Genomic DNA, 19,582 nt, shown 5'->3' on the forward strand with positions numbered 1-19,582 from the left:
CTTGGTAGGCATTTTAATTCCCTTTAGCGATTAAAGCCTTTTACTTGGTCGGCCAAAGGAGGCTGCTGCAGCTGATATCCGCGTGGTAAGCGTTCCATTCTGGTTTTCGTCGCAGGCACTGTTATTAACCCTAACCCCCAAGGGTGTATGTAAAATCGTATTGAAATTCGAAGATAGGGAGTGTTTGGGTTGCACGTAAAGGTTGACACTGCCTTTACAGTCGATTGTGATGGAGGGTTGAACTTGAGCATGGGTTGTATAAGGAGGCTGTCAGAAGAATGACCTCCGTTTTGATTTCTAGCAAGACCAAAAGCGGAGGCTCTAGCCAATCTCCCGACAAGGCACCACAGTTGGTCTTCAAGACTGTGCCACGAGAGCAACGTCGTAAGCAAAGGGCAGTTCTTGCAAAGGGATAAGATCGGGTTTTGTTGATAGCTCTAACCCCCTTGGATGTACATAAAATATGTTGAAATCCGTTCGGAGGATTTCGGAGTGTTGGGTTAATACATGTACTAAGAGCTTTAGATGCACAGACCACAGTCAGATCCCACTGGTTAAATCCCGGATAGGTTAGTACCGTAGACAAGAGCACTGGTAAATAGCGTGCGTACCAGAACACAGTCTTGCTCCACACCGTCATCAAGTGTGGATGTAGGTATCCGATGGGGAAGAGCGAGTGAGACTTGGCAGGTCATGCCATCATGAAACTTCCTTATCCTGACATAGATAAGCTTTCCCGGACAGCTGTGCCTTGGAGAAGTCGATCAAGGCTAATTTTGTCCATCCTTTTCATTGGCACTACACCCAGCCCCAAATATACACTGGCTTTGTGGTTGAATGTTCTCTGCAGCTTGGAGGTGCTTCAGAATAAGCTTCCCGTAGATCTTTTCGGCAACAGACAATCGGCAGATGCCTCGGGAGCTAGTGCAATCGCATCGGTTCCCTTCCGTTTGACTGAAGTTGGACCTTTTTTGGCGTTTGGTAGCTCATCTCCCCCCAGCCGAGGAAGAGAGTATGGATTGCAGGAGTGCTCAACCGTGCTTGGGTGGAGATCCCAGGGGATATATATCCCCCGGCATTTTGACGGTGTGTGTGGGTGGGGCGGGAGTTTCACCCCCCTCACACACACACTTTTGAAGTCACTGACTAGGCACATCCCGAACCTGCACCGCCTCCTACACACTTGTCGTCGTCATGATGTCACCTGGGATTGAAGCCATGGTAAGCTTTCGAAAATCATCCTTCACGTGTGACAAAAAGCTCTTGCCATTGATTGCGAGAAAACTAATATACAGTATATACATAGACTTGTTTCATAAGAGGAAGCAAGGAACTGCATCTCTGAGGCGAATACTCGGGTAGGACTAGAGGAAGATCCGTATTGGGACAATCGCACGCACGCCCAATGGCAAAGATCGTTTGATACGGCAACCTGGCGGCCAATGGACGAACACGACACAGGCACGGTTCGGGAGGGCGATCATGCCCATCCGGGCAAGATGGCAAAAGACAGTCTCAAACGACCAACGGGCTGGCCAATGAACAGACGTGACAGAGGCGCGGTTTGGAAGCAGCGATTTGGGCAAGATGGCGGCGCTCAGTGTGGTCTTACGAAAAATATAGCATAGACTAGCGGGATGGGTTGAGCTAAGACGTCAATGCTATGTGGCAACAAACTAAATGGAAGTAATAAGTGATATATATTTTTTTCGCTATTACACCACAATTTCCGGATTTGGGCAATTTTCAGACTTACTATGTTCAAATACATAGACCCTACTGTGCGCGGGGAGTGGCCCAGTGTAGACAAAACGAGCATTCGAGAAATAGGAAGCAGTACCATTTCATGCCTTCAGTTTAGGGAATATATTTCAGCTGTGCCAGGCCACTTAAGATTGACAGGAGTAAAGTTTGTTGGGTGCCCTGTTCTACTCAGCGTTCTTAGGATAGGAACGATTTATTGAGCTGAATAGAACGCAGCGTTTCCACACATTTTCGTACATCCTCGTTTTAAACGGTAAAAGCAGGACTCCGTGCACACTGAGATCTAAGTCCATTCCAGTGTAATTGTATTGACATCAGAATAGAAATTTTTGTCCACATCATAAAAATACAAAACTTTAATTTCTATTGGTACGAATAGGAATATAGAAAATACATGTATTTTTTACAGATAAAACAAAAGACTTTATTCACCAAAACGTACTCAAAAAGACAAAACTATGCTCAGTTAAAATGACGCATATCCAAGACTGTAACAAATTAACGATGATTTTAGGCTGCAGTTGGCACATTTCTCAGCACTTTTTGTATGTATTGACATTCAACTTCCCAGTCATCGAAGGGGCGTATAGCTGTAAAGCCGCCAAATGGCGAAATTAGGGCGTTCAGTTTTATTGAAATTTGAAATACATTCAGCTGGTTGAAGAGAAACACAGCATCCAAAATAGCTATGCAATCGAAACCATAGGTTTCACAACACGATTAAAAAAGTACGTGTTCTCTCCTGTTTTGGAAAAAGATGGCGAAAGTACAAAACTGCCTTTGAAAAGTGTGCTTACTAGTAACTCGCACTTGAAATCGTTAGTCTCAAGTGGGCACACATTTTCATCATACGCTAGCCGCAGCCACATAGTACTAGGCCCGTACGTAGCTTGGCAGTGTGGCTTTAATGGAAATACGGTTCTGAGAAAAAAGCCATAGTATACATGCCCACGTTATAATTTTGATTACATTATGGTCTTGAGCAGTCACCGTACCTTTCACGTTCGCACACCTCTTTGCCCAACCACAGAGATTATATGAACTATGCTCCATGACCCAACATAACGTAGGCCTATCCTTGGGAATTTAATCCATGACCCTTGCCAGTTGTAATTACCTATCGTGTACATTTACGTGTACATGCTCGTGTACATGTAGAAAGGCAGCATGAACATTCCTCCATTGTATGAATAGCACGCTACAGTGTCGTGCTGTCATTGTGCACCCGCAGCGTACGTCAGCCGGAAACCAGCTGAACACGTCACATAGTCCGTCGAACGGCAGCAGTCCTCGCTCTTCCAAAACTCCGACGATATCTGAAGTGTTCACCTGACACACGGTAGGCTGTTTCACATAGACTGAACAATTCGCTTTAGTACGCGTCGTCGGTTGTTGACAACTGTAAATGTACGCTCGATGAGTTAAGCAAGGTAAGAAAACCACAAAATATCTTTCTGAGTAAGCACTGTACTGTATATCTACGTGTGGATATCCAGGAACCTATACAACCACTAATTTTCCATTTAGGCTGAGAAAATGTAATTGCTTATAATCATCCAAAGTGATTTTTCAGCTTGGAGAGCCTTTGCATTTGCACTGCAATATGTTATCGGACAAATTGTCTAGTATAGGGACTATAGAGGTCAGACACGATTCAGACTACAAAATAACAGTATAACAGTACGCATGACCCCCGAAAGACTTCTGCAGATAAAGACAAGAGACCATTTTTTTTCGACGCGGAGTAGTCTGGAAGGTGGAAAAGATGGGACGTTTGTTAAACAAATCAAAATTATAATAAGCAATTAGGCCTACTTTTGATCTGCCTTATAAGTTACGTAAAGAGTGGTTCAGACCGCGTTACTGAGGGCCGCGATAACACAGGGTGAGTCATGACGACTAGGATGACATAGAATCTGGAATTTCAACAAGTGAGACACCACAGGCCACTTTGTTCGTGATCGTCACCGTATACCGGTAGTCGCTATTTCTGTCAAATTTATGTGTGTTTTTTTCTGTGGGCGCTTATATGGTGTGGTGGAACCGTACCGTGAGCGACGGCCAAAAGTGTACACTACGGAGGCATAGGGATATAGTGTGGTACGCAAACCAGCTCTGACCGATTAAACACCTATATGTTCACTGTTTCATGACGGGGCGAGCGTGTCGACTTTGCCGACAATTTTTTCCGGACAAGGTGTTTCTCTGTTTTAAACTGCAGGAAGTAGAGCTTTTGAACAAAGCTTTGTTTTGCCTCCTTGGAAGCTAAACTTGATAGTGCGCTCGAATATATTCATAGTAAATATTTGTTTAACTCACATTAATCAGTAAATCAGAAAACCTAAAATCCGAGTTGACGTTTTTTCAGCCAGTCTTTAGAGTGCGTTTTGATATCTCTAAGGCCGTTTTGTTAAGTGGGGATTTGTACGTGGTCGTCGAGGGTAGTCATATTTGCGCGCCTTCGTGAAACGCGGTCACTGAGATGCATCCCTTTGAAGCATGATGAAATTAAAATATAAGTGAAAAAAATTCAGTTTTGTTTGTGGACGTATGTCAGAATGATGAATAATGATGAAATAATTTGGTTAAATAGTTTTGAAGAAAGATTTTTTGTCAAGGTTTTAAAGGCAATAATCGCCACTCATTGTATTTTGCACCAGTGATGGAGGTCTCGAGACCGGCCTTGGTCCACTTCGGAAAGGTTGGTCTCGGTTCACTTTGAAGAGGTTGGTCCCAGTCTCGGTCTCGCAACTTCAGGTCTTGGTCTTGGTCTCGGGCTATCCGGTCTCGACTACAACACTGTTTGGTACATCGTAATCAACTGATAATAGGCCTACATGTAGTCCAAAAGTTTGCATCACGAGAGTTTACAGCTTCACACAGCTTAGGAACGATTTCGACTATCAGTACCCCAAGCCACAGTTAATCCAAGTTTTTAAAGCCGAATTGGCAGTCAAAGCTGACAAGAACGTCTGTGATGCTTAAATGGAAAGCAAACCTCGAGTTAAGGAACATCCCTGAGGTAGGAATACCCAACTCCCCAGCAGCGCCTGCTGTCGCGGTGCACTGCTGGCTCCTTCTTCGCAAGAACACTTGGAACTGGAACCAGCCCCGGATCCTACAAGTTGTCACAAAATAAGTTATGGTCAAGAGATTGACGGCTGCACCACCGCCCGCACCACCAAAGCTCTCCCGTGTCAAAACAGCAGACTTTCAAACTGCAATAAATGTTAAGCCTGGCTTTCATGCTGCTTGTGTATTTCTTCTTCCACCCTTTAACTTCACGTGCCTCTTTGACCGCTTTGGCAGGAAGACACTCGATGGATACCGTACTCTTTCTTCGTATTCGGTGTAAACGAATGAGCCACGAGCTGGACCAAGACAGGGGGCAATATTCTTAGCAACGGAGGCTTCTTTGGTGGGATATGTACTTCACTGGTTCACAAACGACAATGAAATACATGCATAATGGTCGCGTTGCTACCAACAAAATGGACACCTCCCCCCATGGCTCTTTTCAGTCGATGAGGCCGGGGGATGCTTCCCCCTATAGGGGGTAGCAGTTTTCGGCTTCCGTTAAAAATGGGCGATATATCCGCAACATTTCTGTTGTTGCTGGCAAATTATAACATATCCAATGCTTGAACAATTCATTTTATTCATTTCCAGATGGGAGAAAGCAGCAAGAAAGTCGCCATTATTGGCTGCGGTGTGACCGGTCTGGCAGCAGTGAAGTGTTGCCTGGACGAAGGCCTTCAACCAACATGCTTTGAGAGGTCAGATGGCGTCGGTGGTCTTTGGTATTACTGCGACGACACTGAACGCAAACTAAAAGCCTCAGTCTACAGGTCGACCGTCACCAACACCAGTAAAGAGGTCACGTGCTACAGCGACTTCCCCTTCCCTAAGGAATGGCCGAATTTTCTCCACAACTCCTACGTAAAGAAGTACTGCGACATGTACGCCGACGAATTTGGTCTGAACAAGCATATCCATTTCTCAACTAAGGTGACCTGCTTGGCCCAGGCTCCAGACTACCAGTCTAACGGGCGATGGGTCGTCACTACTCAACCCGAGGAGGTGGTTAGCCGTGACGAGGAGGAGACTAGCCAGGAGTTCGACGCTGTCATGATCTGTACAGGAATGTTTAACAACCCCTACATTCCAGAGTTTCCAGGTCTTGATGAGTTCCAGGGGAAGATTATGCACAGCCACGAATACCGAAGGCCAGAGGCATTTGAAGGCAAGCGAGTGGTGGTGGTTGGGATTGGTAACTCTGCAGGAGATGCGGCTGCCGACGTGAGCCGTCTGGCATCACAGGTTGGTTCAAAGGCCATTGGTCAAACGGAGATCTATAAATAATGACCACCTTTCATAAATTTTCTCGCATGGAGATCATGCACTAAATGTTTCCTGACAAATCAGTGGGAAAGTCTTCTGCGTTTCACTTTAAACTCTTTTGTCCCATGTCGGTGTCGATGGTAATAATTTCTTTGAACTTGCTTAGTAGTATTTATTTAAAATGATTTTTTAAAATTCCATTGATAATTGTTTGTGCAACAGGTGTTCTTGAGTGCCAGACGAGGCGCTTGGATGATGAATCGTATTGTTGATTACGGTATCCCTTGGGATCTTAAGGTTTGCAGAAGGCATTTCTGGATCCCAACGAAGCTGTACTTGACACTGTTCAAGAAAGAGCTGAGACGTCGGTTAGGAATGCTGTACAATCCTCTGACGCCTGCGCATGACTTGGGGGCCTGTGAGATACTCATATCTGATGACCTGCCTGGTTGTATCCTCAACGGCGCAGTGATCGTCAAAACAAACATTGCCAGATTCACAAAGAAGGGCGTTGTGTTTGAAGACGGTACCAGCGAGGACGACATCGATGTTGTCATCATGGCCACCGGCTACAAGGACACGCTGCCCTTCCAGGTAGACTGCGAGGCCTTGGAGATGCCAGAAGGCCACGTGCCACTGTACAAGCTGCTTTTTCCGCTCGGCTTGAAACATAGCACGTTGTCGGTCAACGGGGCCTGTCGACTCTTTGGGGGGGTTATGCCGTGTGTGGAGCTACAGGCGCGCTGGGCTGCGAGGGTTTTTAAAGGGTTGGCCGAGCTTCCTTCCCAGACGGAAATGGAAGCTGAGGTGAAGGTTGTAGATGAGGCCATGAAAAATGCTTTTCTACCCTCCCATCGTCACGTTGACCCCGTGGCGTATTGCAACAGCCTCGCGTCCGAGATCGGAGTGCGGCCGAATTTCCTGAAGCTGTTCTTCTCTGATCCTGTGTTGACCCTCCGGTGCCTGTTCGGCCCCCATGTGCCGTATCAATTCCGGCTAGTGGGCCCAGGGTCGAAGAAGGAGGCCAGGAAGGCCATCAATACGGTTTGGGAGCGGGTGCTGGAACCTACCAAGACCAGGCCTGTTTACCCAAAAGTAGACGACACCCACTACCATGTCATTTTCTTTCTTTTGTGTGTTTCTGTCTTGGCGGTTGTGGCTGCCAGGTTGTTGATGTAGGAGGGCGCTGTTATGATGTAAGCCCTAACTGTGAAAACAAAAAGATCCTGGTTGGAATCCACCCACTGGACCTTTGCCCCAATATTGTCACATTTCGGCATTTATTTGTTAGTTTTGGTAATGTCTTACAGTCATTTGGATGCTAACTTTGTGAAATCTGTAGAACCGTTTTCGCCAAACACCTATTTTGGGAGACAGTTCAGCCAATATCTTTTTACAATGCACACACTGGGCAGACAGGAAGGACTGAACTGACAAATACCTGATGCACTCAATATAAGATAGGTTTGTGCGGAGTTTTGAAAGGCCAGAACCTACCCGTCTGTGAGATGGTCCGAACAAGCCTGGCTCCTTTAGGGGTAAGTAGGATTTTATGCGTACACGTGTTTATTACGTACAATTTCTTTTGGAAATCGTTATTCAAAACCAACTTACCGTGCATTGCTGACCGTATTGTCATTTTTGACCGACAGAGCCTTGAGGATCATTCTTCTTGTAGATTTAAGGTCTGTGTTGACCTTTCAGAAATTGTAATCAGCGATCTTTCTTATTAGATATAATCCAAGTGTTGATGTGATGATAAGGAGAGGATGGGATCAATTTTAAAACTTTTTTTTTCAAATTTCCAATATACATGTATGAACAATGTAGTTATCGGACCTTACTTTGGTAATCGCATTTATTCATTTTTAAAGTTACTGTGAAAGCTTTCAAAGGTTTCCTCGAGTTTGAATCGTCCGTGGACAAATGGCAACTTTCGTAAATCTGATTAATTTTTCATATTTGAACTCGTGTCATCATATAATGATTATTTCATTTCCTCAGTAAAGAACGTTAACCAGTTCACTTTCAACTGTGTCCCCCTTTCTGTCACATGTAATTGAGTTTTCAATTCTTAAGTATTTCAGTTTTCTTTTGTGGAAGAACATAATAAAAATAATTTTATATAGCGCCAAATCCATAAAAATGTTCAGGGCGCTTTCCAGAAACTAAATAATTAACAAAAAATCCAATCAAGGTAAAATTTCTTAAAACCTTTTGTTAAGTGGGATATAAAAGGATTAACTCTAAGAACCAGCATTTAAAAATCGTAAGGAGTATAAAACATAAACATAAGTTTGAAGGAATTGAGAAACAACCAACGAACAGCAGTTGAACAACCGACACCTACCCAAACCCTAAACCACAGACCAAATCATACAAATAGAACAACCACATTGCATTAAAAAAATCTTAGAATTAAAAAGGTAGTTTATACTATGAAAAATAACTACACCATAAAATAAGCAGGTATCAAAATCACTAACAAATAACAACAGTCGACTTAACAACAGACACCCCACCCAACACAAACAACTGGCTTCATACGTATGATTGCATATATAGCTCCAAACAATAGCAACAACCAGAAAACACAACAAGAATGACAAGACAAACATCGACGACCACACACAGAATAACACAACGTGAGGGAAGCTGCTGACTCAATATGATTACCTTGATAATTATAATCCAATGCAAAGGTCTTACAGCATTCACAGTGCAAATAAGTGAGTTTTCAAATGTTTCTTAAAAGTGCCCAAGGAAGAAGCCAAGTTGCAAATGCGCTGGCAAACTGTTCCATAGTGATGCTGCAGCATACTCTATAGCCCGGGGCTCCCACAAACAGTGCACACGGGGAACGACAAATGAGATGAATTGTGATGAGCAAAGATTCCGCGTTGGAGTGTATGGAGGTGGTGCATCAGTGAGATATGAGAGTGCAGGCCCATTGAGAATGTGGTAAGTTAGCAGGAGAACTTTAAAAGTTACCCGATTCCGTACAGGTAACCAGTGAAGCGACTTTAACTCTGGAGTAATGTGATCAGATTGTCTGGTCCATGCCACCAGCCACGCAGCAGCGTTCTGAAGTTGTGGAAGCCTGTCAAGTTCATATTGAGGTAAGTTGTACATGAGTACATTACAGTAGTCGAGTCTCGATGATATCAGTGAATGTACCAACTGCTCTGTTGCCGATTAGTCAGGTATTTGCGGATGAAACCGATGTTACGCAAGTGAAACCTAACCGACTTGGATACATAACAAATGTGTTCAGCAAAGGTCATATGACTGTAAAAGATGACCCCAAGATTCTGAGCTGTTGGGAAAGCAGGGGTAGGACCAATTTGTACTGGTGCAACATCTAACCTAGCGAGGTTACTTTTACTACCAAATAGCATGAACATTGACTTTTCGTCATTCAGCTTGAGACAGTTTGAGCTCATCCATCTTCGAATGTAATCAACACAAGCCTGAAGTTTTTCCATGGCAACTGCTACACTCGATGGTCTTGGACTGACCGATGTGAACAGCTGAATGTCATCTGCATAACAATGATAGTTGACGCCATATTGCTGAATTATCTGTCCAAGTGTACTGATGTATATGAAGAAGAGTAATGGTCCACCAACTGACCCCTGTGGAACTCCACAGACAACACTAACTGATCTGGATTGAGCATCTTTGATGCAGACTGATTGCGAACGGTCACTTAAGTACGACGTGAACCATTTCAACGCAGATCCACTAATGCCAAGTGATGCCAAGCGACTTATCAGTATCGTATGATCGACTGTATCAAAAGCTGCAGGTAGATCTAGTGATACAATGGCTGTTTCGTTTCCAATTTCCATTTGTTGGAGAATGTGACCAGATAAGTGAGTGAGTAGAGTTTCTACACTGTGATAAGAGCGATAGGCTGAATGTCGCTTATCCAGAAGATCATTCGTTGGAAGAAATGTCGACAGTCTGTTGAAAACCACGCGCACCTGCAATATTGATAAATAGGATAAATTCGACACTGGACGATAATTATGCAGAATATCAGGATCCAAGTTGCCATGTTTCAAGAGTGGCAGGACTAACGCTGAATTCAAGGAGGTGGGCACAGTCCCTGTTTTCATACTCTGGTTAATAATGCTGGTAATAGCAGGAGCGATGGCATCCACACATTGCTTTAGAATAGATGTAGGAATCGGATCAAGTCCACACGACTTTGCTGGTGCCTTGGAAATCAATCGCTTGATTTCTTCTGATGAGGTTGCACCGAAAGTTGGCAGCTGGATAGATGGCTCAGATGTCCAATGTGACACTGCAGATTTACATTGAGGCGGAGGCAGATTAGCACGGATGGCGGATACCTAGGAGACGAAAAACTGGCTGAAATGATTAGCCAGAGTTACTTTGCAATCATGGGATGGCAGCGGTGACTCGACGTTCCTGTGCAACATCTTGTTAACAACGTTGAAAGTTTTCTCTGATCCCCAGTACACTCGCCAACAACATTTGAACAATAGCTGCACTTGGCTTTGCGAATGATGGCTATTGTATGGCAACGCTGACTTGCAGTACATTTGGCGGTTAATTCAAGTCTGGAAGACCGCCATTTACGCTTCAGCTGTCTACGTTTACGTGTAGCTTCGCACACCTCCTGGGTATACCATCGAGTATTCTGACGCATTTTAATTAATCGGGTCCTAGCCGGTGCATGATTGTAGAGGATTTTGCGCAAGGTAATGTAGTAACTTGAGACACTGCAGCATGGATCCGTCGATGACTCAATACAGATCTCAGCAAAAGCATCAATATCGACTGACCAAAGATTTCTAGAGACAATTGTACTTACAGGAGTTGTTGCTTTACGGAAGGGTGTCGTAAAGAAGATGGCTTTATGATCTGAAATGCCCTCTTCCTCTCGCGAATGTCTGAGAGACAGTGATCATCGGAGCGTGATATAAGATCAAGGATGTGGCCTCGTTTATGAGTGGCCACACCAATATGTTTTTTCAGTCCATGAGAAGTCAGCACATCAAAAAAACTGAGACGGGTGTACAGCTGATGGGTTATCCATGTGAATGTTGAAGTCTCCTGTGATGACCAATGATGATTGCACAAAGAGGTAGGTGTCAACAAGAGAAGCAAACATATCAAGAAATGCGCAAACAGCAGGCCCCAGTGGTCGGTAGATGATCACAAAATGAATCGAAGTCACTGTGCCAGCCAGCTCTGCTTGAAGAACTTCAAAAGTAGAAAACATAGGGTTTGTTTTATTTGCCGTTAGGTATAAGATGCACTTCTTTTAATCGTGCTAAATTTAAAGTACTAATTCCGTTATGTATAATACTCATTTATAATTCTGTATCAGCGTTTTTCGAGGGCCGTTTCTCTATACCTGCGACATAATAAGGTTGTGCATGTATTTCACCTTTTTAAATGGCCCCTGCGAAAACAAAAAATATATAAACTAAAAATAGGAAAAATTAACAACATGAAGAAAGTGTTATTTAAACTTTCCCATCCATCATGGTGCTTGTTCTAGTGGTGCACCTTTTAAAGATGAGAACAACGTTTGTTTATTTTTAAACCTTATTGATGCTTCCTGGTTACTTGAAAAATTCAACAAATTTTGCAAAAGCATTTGTCAAAAAACTGGTTAAAGAAGCTGGAAATTGTCTCATATCACACCACACAGCATCTATACTCCAACATTTTCCGGGCCCTTGAACAGGCCCCGAACCCCACGCCACTCAGCGCTTCGCGCTTTCATTTGTTCTGATGAGGCACCCCCCCCCCATTTTTCAAAACGGATTGACGTCCTTGATGCCAGCCACATATACGCTCAGTTTTGCAACGAAATTTAGGAATGTGCGAGACTTAACAGTCGTTGTGAAACCTATAAAAGTCAGGCATAGTTCGTGTCGCGTGTTTGGGTACTTGCTGCAAGGAAACTTTGCTGAGCTCACTTTATTTAGGCCTACACGCTCTGTTGCGTCCGAACTTGATAGCATCATCGTTGAACGCGCTAGCAGACAGAAGGCACGCACGCTGAATCTCGCTTTGAACTTGGTTCATGGTTCTAGTTGTCATAATCCGTGATGTGATGCAAATTCATTTTGACAGGATGGCAACTTATGTAGCAGAGGTCCCTGAGGCCACGGTACCGTTCTCGCAAAACACTTATTTTTCCAAGACAGTGCAGCAGAAAATTTTCCCATTGGCGTGCCGAATGCACAATCCAGGCTGGCAGGCATGAGGCCATGAACTTCAAAATGACCGTTACACCCAAACCATAGACTGGATTGATCTGACAATTACAAAAGTTACTTTTAGATAGATGTGGACGGAATTTCAAAGGAGCGGAATCGGCCTGGCTATGAGGTGGCTGGAACAAGCCTGGCTTCTTCACCGGTAGGCAGAATTCTGTGCTTATGGCCTACACGTGGTTATCGCGTGCAGTCGCTTTTGGAAATCGGTATTCCAAACCAATTGACCATCGCTGACTGTACATGTATTACAATTTTTCGATCGATGAGAGGATCATTCTTCTTAATGTAGATGCAGGCTTGTAGCAATCTTTCGTTGTTATCATTGTTTCTGAGGAACACTGAAGTCCACTCATGTAGTACTAGGCCAGTAGCCAAGTTTCACATTGCAAAGGCAAGAACTACAATATTTCTTAAAACAGTTCGACATCAAGGTCCTTTGCTCTGGAATAAAATCACCCCAATACCCTACTTTAGAAGTATACATGGTTTTAAAAAGTACTTGAAGAATATCCTCTTTTCCAGTATAGTTTATTTACCCTGTATTGTACATGTATTTATAACCTTAATAATAAAACAGTCATGTCTAGAATTGTATCATTCCTAAGATGTTATGACAACCAAAATCTTGTTAAATTCTAACCTTCAGCTGTACCTTCAGTTATCTTACTCTCTTTACTCCCTCTTCTGTATTTAGTAATTATAGCCTCATGTGGATTTTATTACTTACAACAAATAAGGAACCAGGCCATGAATAAGCGTTTCGCCTTCTGTCTGGCATCCGCCACTTATCACTGCTTACTTCATTCTGTAATAACATTGTTTCTTTATGTTCTAATTATGATGAACGGAAAAAAAAACAAACCAATCCAGACCAATTAGTATGCGCTTGTTATTAGAAATAAATTGTTAGCATGATGATGAGGAGAGAATGGAGTGGGATGAATGTTTGAAGGTATTGTTTCACTTTGAAATGTGATTTGTTTGAATTTAATTTAAAAATACTATTCCATATACAATATAGTTATTCAACCTTGCTTTGGTAATCGCATAAATTTCTTTTTAGTGTTATCGTGAATGCTCCAAAATTTTCGTTCTTGAGTGTGTAATGTTTGTGGGAAAAATGGTATATCTCATAAAATTTGATAATCTCTGTTTATAGTTATTTTAATATTTGAACTCAATATATCATATCGCATTAAAAAATTGGTTATTTCCAAAGTGAAAAACGCTAAACAGTTCACTTTGAACTTCGTCCTTTTCTGGAGTTTCAAGTTCTTAAATTATTATTGGATTTAAGATGCTGGATATCGGATGAGCCAAATTTTCTTTGAATAAGTTCTACTCTTTGGTGCTAAGCAGCTTGTTGGACAATAGAAATGGCCAATATTTCTTCAAACCTTTGTTCGTCGGTAATTTGTTTGTGTGATTTTTGTGTTCTCGTTTAACAAAGGATGCCTTGTGTGCGAAACAAAATAGCGCCCTCTTAAACACTGGTGAAAGGATCTTCAAAGACTGGGCGAACCACCACAATCATGTCACTTCCTATGAAAAGAAGTATTTGGATCGCCACATTGTTTTGTAAAATGAGAAATGTGTGTGAAAACAAGTTAAGCTGAATCTTCACAAAACTCAAGTTGTTCGCTTCAACTGACATTGCTTCTAACAGGAAAAGTATGAAGTAATTGGGCATGCAGATGTGTTTTGCCAATATAAGTCCTGTGATAAATATTAGTCCCTTGTCTAGTTTCTATCAAACGCTTATGCCTGTACCAATCGACTTGAAGGGTTCATGTAATTGTAGCGCCATGATTCCTGCACTTTGCATGCAGTTGGCTTCTTTTGACTGTACGTGTGTACATGTGCATGCGTCGTGGTGATTGTTTATCCGAGTCGGCTGTGCGGAAGTTTGTCGGTGCGTTGAGCCATGACGGGCTGTGTCTGACAGTGTTGACACTGATGACGGTGCGAGTCATGTAGTGGTTGATATAGCTCAGTAGCGAAGTATATCGACAGTGTCACCGTCTGCTCTACAAAACATCGTCATGCGCCGGTAAATTCCCGCTGGTGTCTGCTTGGTGATGACACTGACCTTCTCCCCCATCGACCACTGACCAGGCACCATGTAAGTTATAAAATTTCAATTTCAGTGCAACAGGCTTGTCTGCTTGTTGGATGTGTACCTGTAAAAAAAGGTTTGCAGGGTGTGGATACAATGTTTTATCTGTTACTATGCTCAAGGTTACTGGCTCGCGCGCATATACATATTACTTGTACTGTACATGTACATGTATAGGCCTACACCTACTACTTTTGTGTGCAACATATAAAATATGAAGTGATGGGACTTGGTGTTATCAAAAAAATCATGACTACTTCTGAAAGAATTGCCCATATACATGTACTATGATATAGGGCCTGCGATACGAGTATATATGTAGGCCCACACACTTTTCATGTGTGAATCTAGTCTCAACTATACTCAACCTATGATTCAACTCTCCTAAGCCAGGTTGTAACAGTGAAGCGAGACAGTGGTTTCATAGCAAGGTTAACCCTCCGTCCGATTGAATGTGACCTGCTACAGTATTTGTTTTTGCGAGCGCACATGCGCTGTACTTACAAACCTAGCTGAGAGACCACTGGAACGTCTTCGTGGGATTGCTGACTGAATTTAATAGTGCAAGTAAAATGATACATTCAAGTTGGTCTTTCGTCTTGACAGGGCGGGCTGCAGGCAACTTAGTGTAAAAATGGCCTGTTTCTGATATGTTTAGTATCATGCCGCTACGAAAAACTGGTCTCCGCATTTTCGCTCAAACTGAAATCGATTAACAAAAGATAAAAGTGTTTGTAAACAAAAGAATGGACCGTGATTGATTAATGTACACCTGCATCGATCTTTCTGTGAAGTACAAGTACTAAAAATATTTTTGAACAGTAACCCTCTCCCAAAAAGCAGCTTGAGGGGAGATTTTTCGTAGGTTTTTTGTAAACACGCTTAATTTGCTTTCATATGATCAAGTGCATTTCCAAAAGGGACTGCCTGGGAGTGGAGGTACCACTTTCACGACATACTGTTATAATTTCGACAGCCCGAGTCACGGTTGGTGCATCATTCACCGTGAATTATTTTGTATGAAGTCTCATATAATTTGCTGGACGGATGAGACAAAGTAATGGCAAAAGAGGGACTGCATCTGTGGAACGTATTTGTGTATCGTACATTTCTGGAACCCGCAAGGTCAAAGGTTATATTATGGACACACTCATTGCTAGCACACGTGCAGTAAAAGGTGGTGTATAAAATCACATTCTGGTTGCCGTTACACATCATCAGGAGCAGGGCCGGGACCTACCCTGGCGCGGACGATCATACCGACCCCTCAACTCAAGCCAAGAATAAGCGCGTGGAAAAGCTCCAAGCGGAGGTGGATGAGGTGGCCATCATTCTCCACACCAGCGTGGATAAGCTCCTGGAGAGGGGTGAGAAACTGGACGACTTACTGGACAACGCTGGTGGGTATATGCGGACAAAGCCCGTCGCAAAGTGGACGGGGGAGGGGGAACCACGAGCATAAAAATCTGTTGTTCTTGCTACGTGCCCCACAGCTGGAACTGTGCCCCCTCCAACGCCCGAAGCTGGCGAAGGGATTGCATCTGGACCCTGCCTTATAAGGCCATTGATTTTGGATCTGCCTCTGACTGGGCTTCAGAATTAATTGCCCTTGTTGATACTTGCTCAGTTTGAACTAGCAGCCCTGTATCAACAGCTACCCATGTACTGAGCATCCGTACTGAGCACCCATAAGTGGCTGGAAGGCACTTTTTTCTCCCCAAAGTAATTCGAATCCTATTCAACACTCAGCATTTACTCGAATGCTGCACACGATGCTAAAAGTGATCTGGTACCTTTTTTATTTGATTTTGGTTTCACAGATGACTTGTTAGCACAGGCTTCCTCATTTCAGACAACAGCCAAAAAAGTCAAAGTTCACTACAAGTGGAGAAATAGATTGGTGAGAGTATTTTGTCAACATAACGAATAGTATATAAGTCCATACAGTCGATGTAATCGCAGACAGCGAAAATATAAGGTCCCATTGTTCTGTAGGCTCTCTATTTCCACCTTTTCTTGGGCTGGCTCTGTGACAAAAAATTCAAATTACTCTGATACAATTCTAGGGCAGAAAGCTGTCACGTGACTAATCTGGGCAGAATCATGCCCAGCTCTGAAAGTGCCTGAATAGCCCATTCCCCAAATTTGCCAGAATTTTTTTTGCGTATTATTCGTAAGTATAGAAATTTCGCAGCTGTCCAGATTTCTTTACATGCCATGCAACTCAGCCTCAGTCATATTTTGCTGTCCATGCCACTGTCACGTTAAAGAAGAAATAAAGGAATCACCAACAAATCTATTTGTACTGTAATTAAGTCATGGGTGAGAGGCCCTTTGGGGATAGACAGGGAAGACCAGTCTTGAGTTTGTATATGAATGATGTGATATATTCCACGGTCACTGTGATGTGATATATTCCACGGTCACTGTGATGTGATATATTCCACGGTCACTGTGATTGTCCCTATACTGTGTTCATTTCAAGGATAAATTGCATAGTTTTATGTGTAATTTTCCATGGCTATACATGTATATTCCTCTCTGAGGCTCTCACTGAACCGTTTAATTTCTCTGTTTTCATTTGTATAGTATAAAGTCATCGGCGTCACTGTCGTTGTGCTGATCGTCGCTGTCATCGTCGTGTGTAAGTATCATCATAGGGCTGTAAGCTTATTGCAGTGTCCCAGTTTAATGGTAATAAATGGATTGTTTGGTAGTCGTTATATAATAATATTGTATACAGGCATAGTTAGTTTTCGTCATTTTCACACACACACTGGTTTCACTGCGAAATTAAAACATTGACGTTGTACATGTGTGTCAAAAGCTGTTGTCGGTAGGCGTACCTTGTCAAAAGCTGTTGTCGGTAGGCCTACCTTGTCCACCAAAAAGAGACATTGCGCGCCACAATGATGTGGGTCCTATTTAGATTTGCAGAATCTGTAATATATCCCTTTGTAAGTTATTTAATGAATTTCTCGACGTAACCAGCACTGTTTGGACGAACATTTGTGACTTATTGGATCAGGTTCTCAACTGTTTTCTGTGAAGGAATTGGCCACGTTAGTTTTCGCCGATGTGGTGTTCAACACACTTCGTTGAGCATAAAGACTGCTGGGAAAGAATTAAGGAGCTTCAGTGGCGTAGCGAGGATTTTACTATTGGGGTGGGGGAGGGGGTACCAGCTTCTTATGGGGAGCACCAGCTTTCAGTGGTGCGGTTTGTTGGGGAGGCAAGCCCTTGTTAGCCTTGTTCAATATCCGTTCATCCATTTTTAGTGGGGAGGGGAGGCACCCGGGAGCGCCCCCCCCCCCTGTGGCGACTCCACTGAGGATCTCGGTGTGTAATGGTCCGCATTTTAGCTGCACTTAAGCTATGTTGTTAGTTGGGTTGTGAAACGCCTGCTGATTTTATTCTTGGGCATACAACAGGTATTGTGCGACCTTGGGAAGCGAGCTGATCGAGAATGCGTCATGTGGTATCCTTTAATGTGGAAGCAACTTGGATTTAGTTGCCTGTGGACCGGGAGATGAATTTTCATATATTTTAAATGCGTGCCGGTACGAAGTGATGAGTTTTCCTACGAGGGTGTTTATTTTAAATCTAATTGAAACTGCGAAAAGATTTGTTTCGGCCAGTGTTTCAGCCGAGACCATCACAAGACAGACATAAGACCACGCACAAGAGCAAGCACAAGTAACATGGTGGACAACTACAAAGGAATGTTTTTGTTGCGTTTCATTTGAATAGCTTGTGACTTGAATTCAGACTGGTTGTCTTGTGTTGGTCTTCTGAACTGAGTCACAACTACTGAACACTGGTTTCGGCAGCGATATTTTCCACTAGTGCAGTCAATTTCTTTTTGTCCGATGTGTCAATTGACTGTTAATGTGTAATTATACAACATAATTTGATGTAGGAGTATCGAAAATATGTACGAAAAACTAGAATTTCGCAAAAAGACTCCTTTTTTAAAATATGGGAGCACTATGATTCCATCTTAGATTTCGATCCATACGAAGGATGTAACGTGATGACTGAACACAGTACTGAGGTTACGGATTAGCTTGTTGAAGAATTAAATGCGTGTAATATAGTGAATTAATTTGTATATGTTAAAAAGAGAAGCGTATTATTATGTTACGACACACACACACACAAACTTAGGAGTTCAGTTTTTATCTGCACATCGTTATGCTGTGGGTTTGTTAATTCTCTGCTGGTACATTATATTCAGAAAACACAACATTTAATGTGGTTGTTAATATCAATTTTATGTAGCATTATTTCTGTATCTTTTTGATACAGAACTATTATGTTGTAAATGTAAATGTTTCTGTAAATAAATAATCATTAATATTAATTTTAAAAAGAAGCCTTTCGTGTGCGTTGTTTGGTTCCCATTAAAGACCTTAAAGTATGGATTATTACACATGGGCCGCTGTCAAAGCAATAAGGACAATCACTGTGGCATGCGCAGTGGCTGAGAGCTTCAAAAAGATCAGGCAGGTAACAGATACGCTCTGCCCCCTCCTCAGACTATGAGAAGGCCCGAAATAGCCCGGTTCTTCAGACATGGTGCTCAGGAACGAAGACGACGAAGGCGGAGTTACAGTCTAGAAAGATGCTTAGAGTTTAAACACATTTCTTAACACTTGTTTACCCACTTTTTAAAACATGTTTAACCGCAACGTGTTTATTGTTGTGCGTTTAGGAATGTCTTTTAATGCTAAGCGGATTTCAAAAAGCTGAACATGTACCATGGAATAGCGTTAGCATTTAAACACATTCCTGAACACCTTTCAATAAACATGTCATGGGTTACACGTGTTACAAAAGTGGGTACAGAAAGTGTTGAACTTTAACCGTGCATGGATCAGGGAAGAAGCCCTCGCCTGATCGTTTCGCTTAAACTCTTCCAATCATCCTTCTGCTTGGCCCTCTGAGCTGTTGGACTAGTTGATTTTTTTCCATTGATTAGTGCCTGCCAACTATGCTGGGAAATTTTCAGGTTCATAATTAAATAAGCATCTGACAATTTAGTAACTCAATCGTGCAGGGTTAGCATTCTCCGAAGGAAAAGTAAGTGCCAATTAAA

At 42.8% G+C, this 19,582-nt stretch overlaps 2 protein-coding genes across 2 annotated transcripts; both read left to right on the plus strand.

Annotated features, from left to right (window-relative positions):
• Positions 1-2,827: 2,827 nt before the first annotated feature.
• Positions 2,828-8,137, plus strand: LOC110978474 (flavin-containing monooxygenase 5-like). Its single transcript, XM_022233500.2, has 3 exons — positions 2,828-3,194; positions 5,434-6,084; positions 6,328-8,137. The coding sequence occupies exons 2-3, from the start codon at positions 5,434-5,436 to the stop codon at positions 7,282-7,284; spliced, it is 1,608 nt and encodes a 535-aa protein (XP_022089192.2). The 5' UTR covers positions 2,828-3,194; the 3' UTR covers positions 7,285-8,137.
• A 5,611-nt stretch (positions 8,138-13,748) lies between these two features.
• LOC110978467 (vesicle-associated membrane protein 3-like) lies at positions 13,749-18,834 on the plus strand. Its single transcript, XM_087130556.1, has 5 exons — positions 13,749-14,490; positions 15,706-15,884; positions 16,305-16,384; positions 17,074-17,128; positions 17,916-18,834. Coding segments are annotated over exons 1-5 (345 nt in total). The 5' UTR covers positions 13,749-14,488; the 3' UTR covers positions 17,945-18,834.
• The last annotated feature ends 748 nt before the right edge of the window (positions 18,835-19,582 follow it).

Source organism: Acanthaster planci, linkage group LG20, assembly GCF_054643075.1.
Source record: "Acanthaster planci isolate LZ-2023a linkage group LG20, COTS_SCS, whole genome shotgun sequence".
Lineage (NCBI taxonomy): Eukaryota > Metazoa > Echinodermata > Asteroidea > Valvatida > Acanthasteridae > Acanthaster > Acanthaster planci.

Excerpts from the sequence above, each read along its gene's own strand:
- LOC110978474 (XM_022233500.2), top strand. The coding sequence starts at position 5,434 with ATGGGAGAAAGCAGCAAGAAAGTCGCCATTATTGGCTGCGGTGTGACC. Across the intron at positions 6,085-6,327 it reads TGAGCCGTCTGGCATCACAG|GTGTTCTTGAGTGCCAGACG; the intron begins GTTGGTTCAAAG and ends TTTGTGCAACAG.
- LOC110978467 (XM_087130556.1), top strand. Across the intron at positions 15,885-16,304 it reads CGACTTACTGGACAACGCTG|ATGACTTGTTAGCACAGGCT; the intron begins GTGGGTATATGC and ends TTGGTTTCACAG. Across the intron at positions 17,129-17,915 it reads CGTCGCTGTCATCGTCGTGT|GTATTGTGCGACCTTGGGAA; the intron begins GTAAGTATCATC and ends GGCATACAACAG.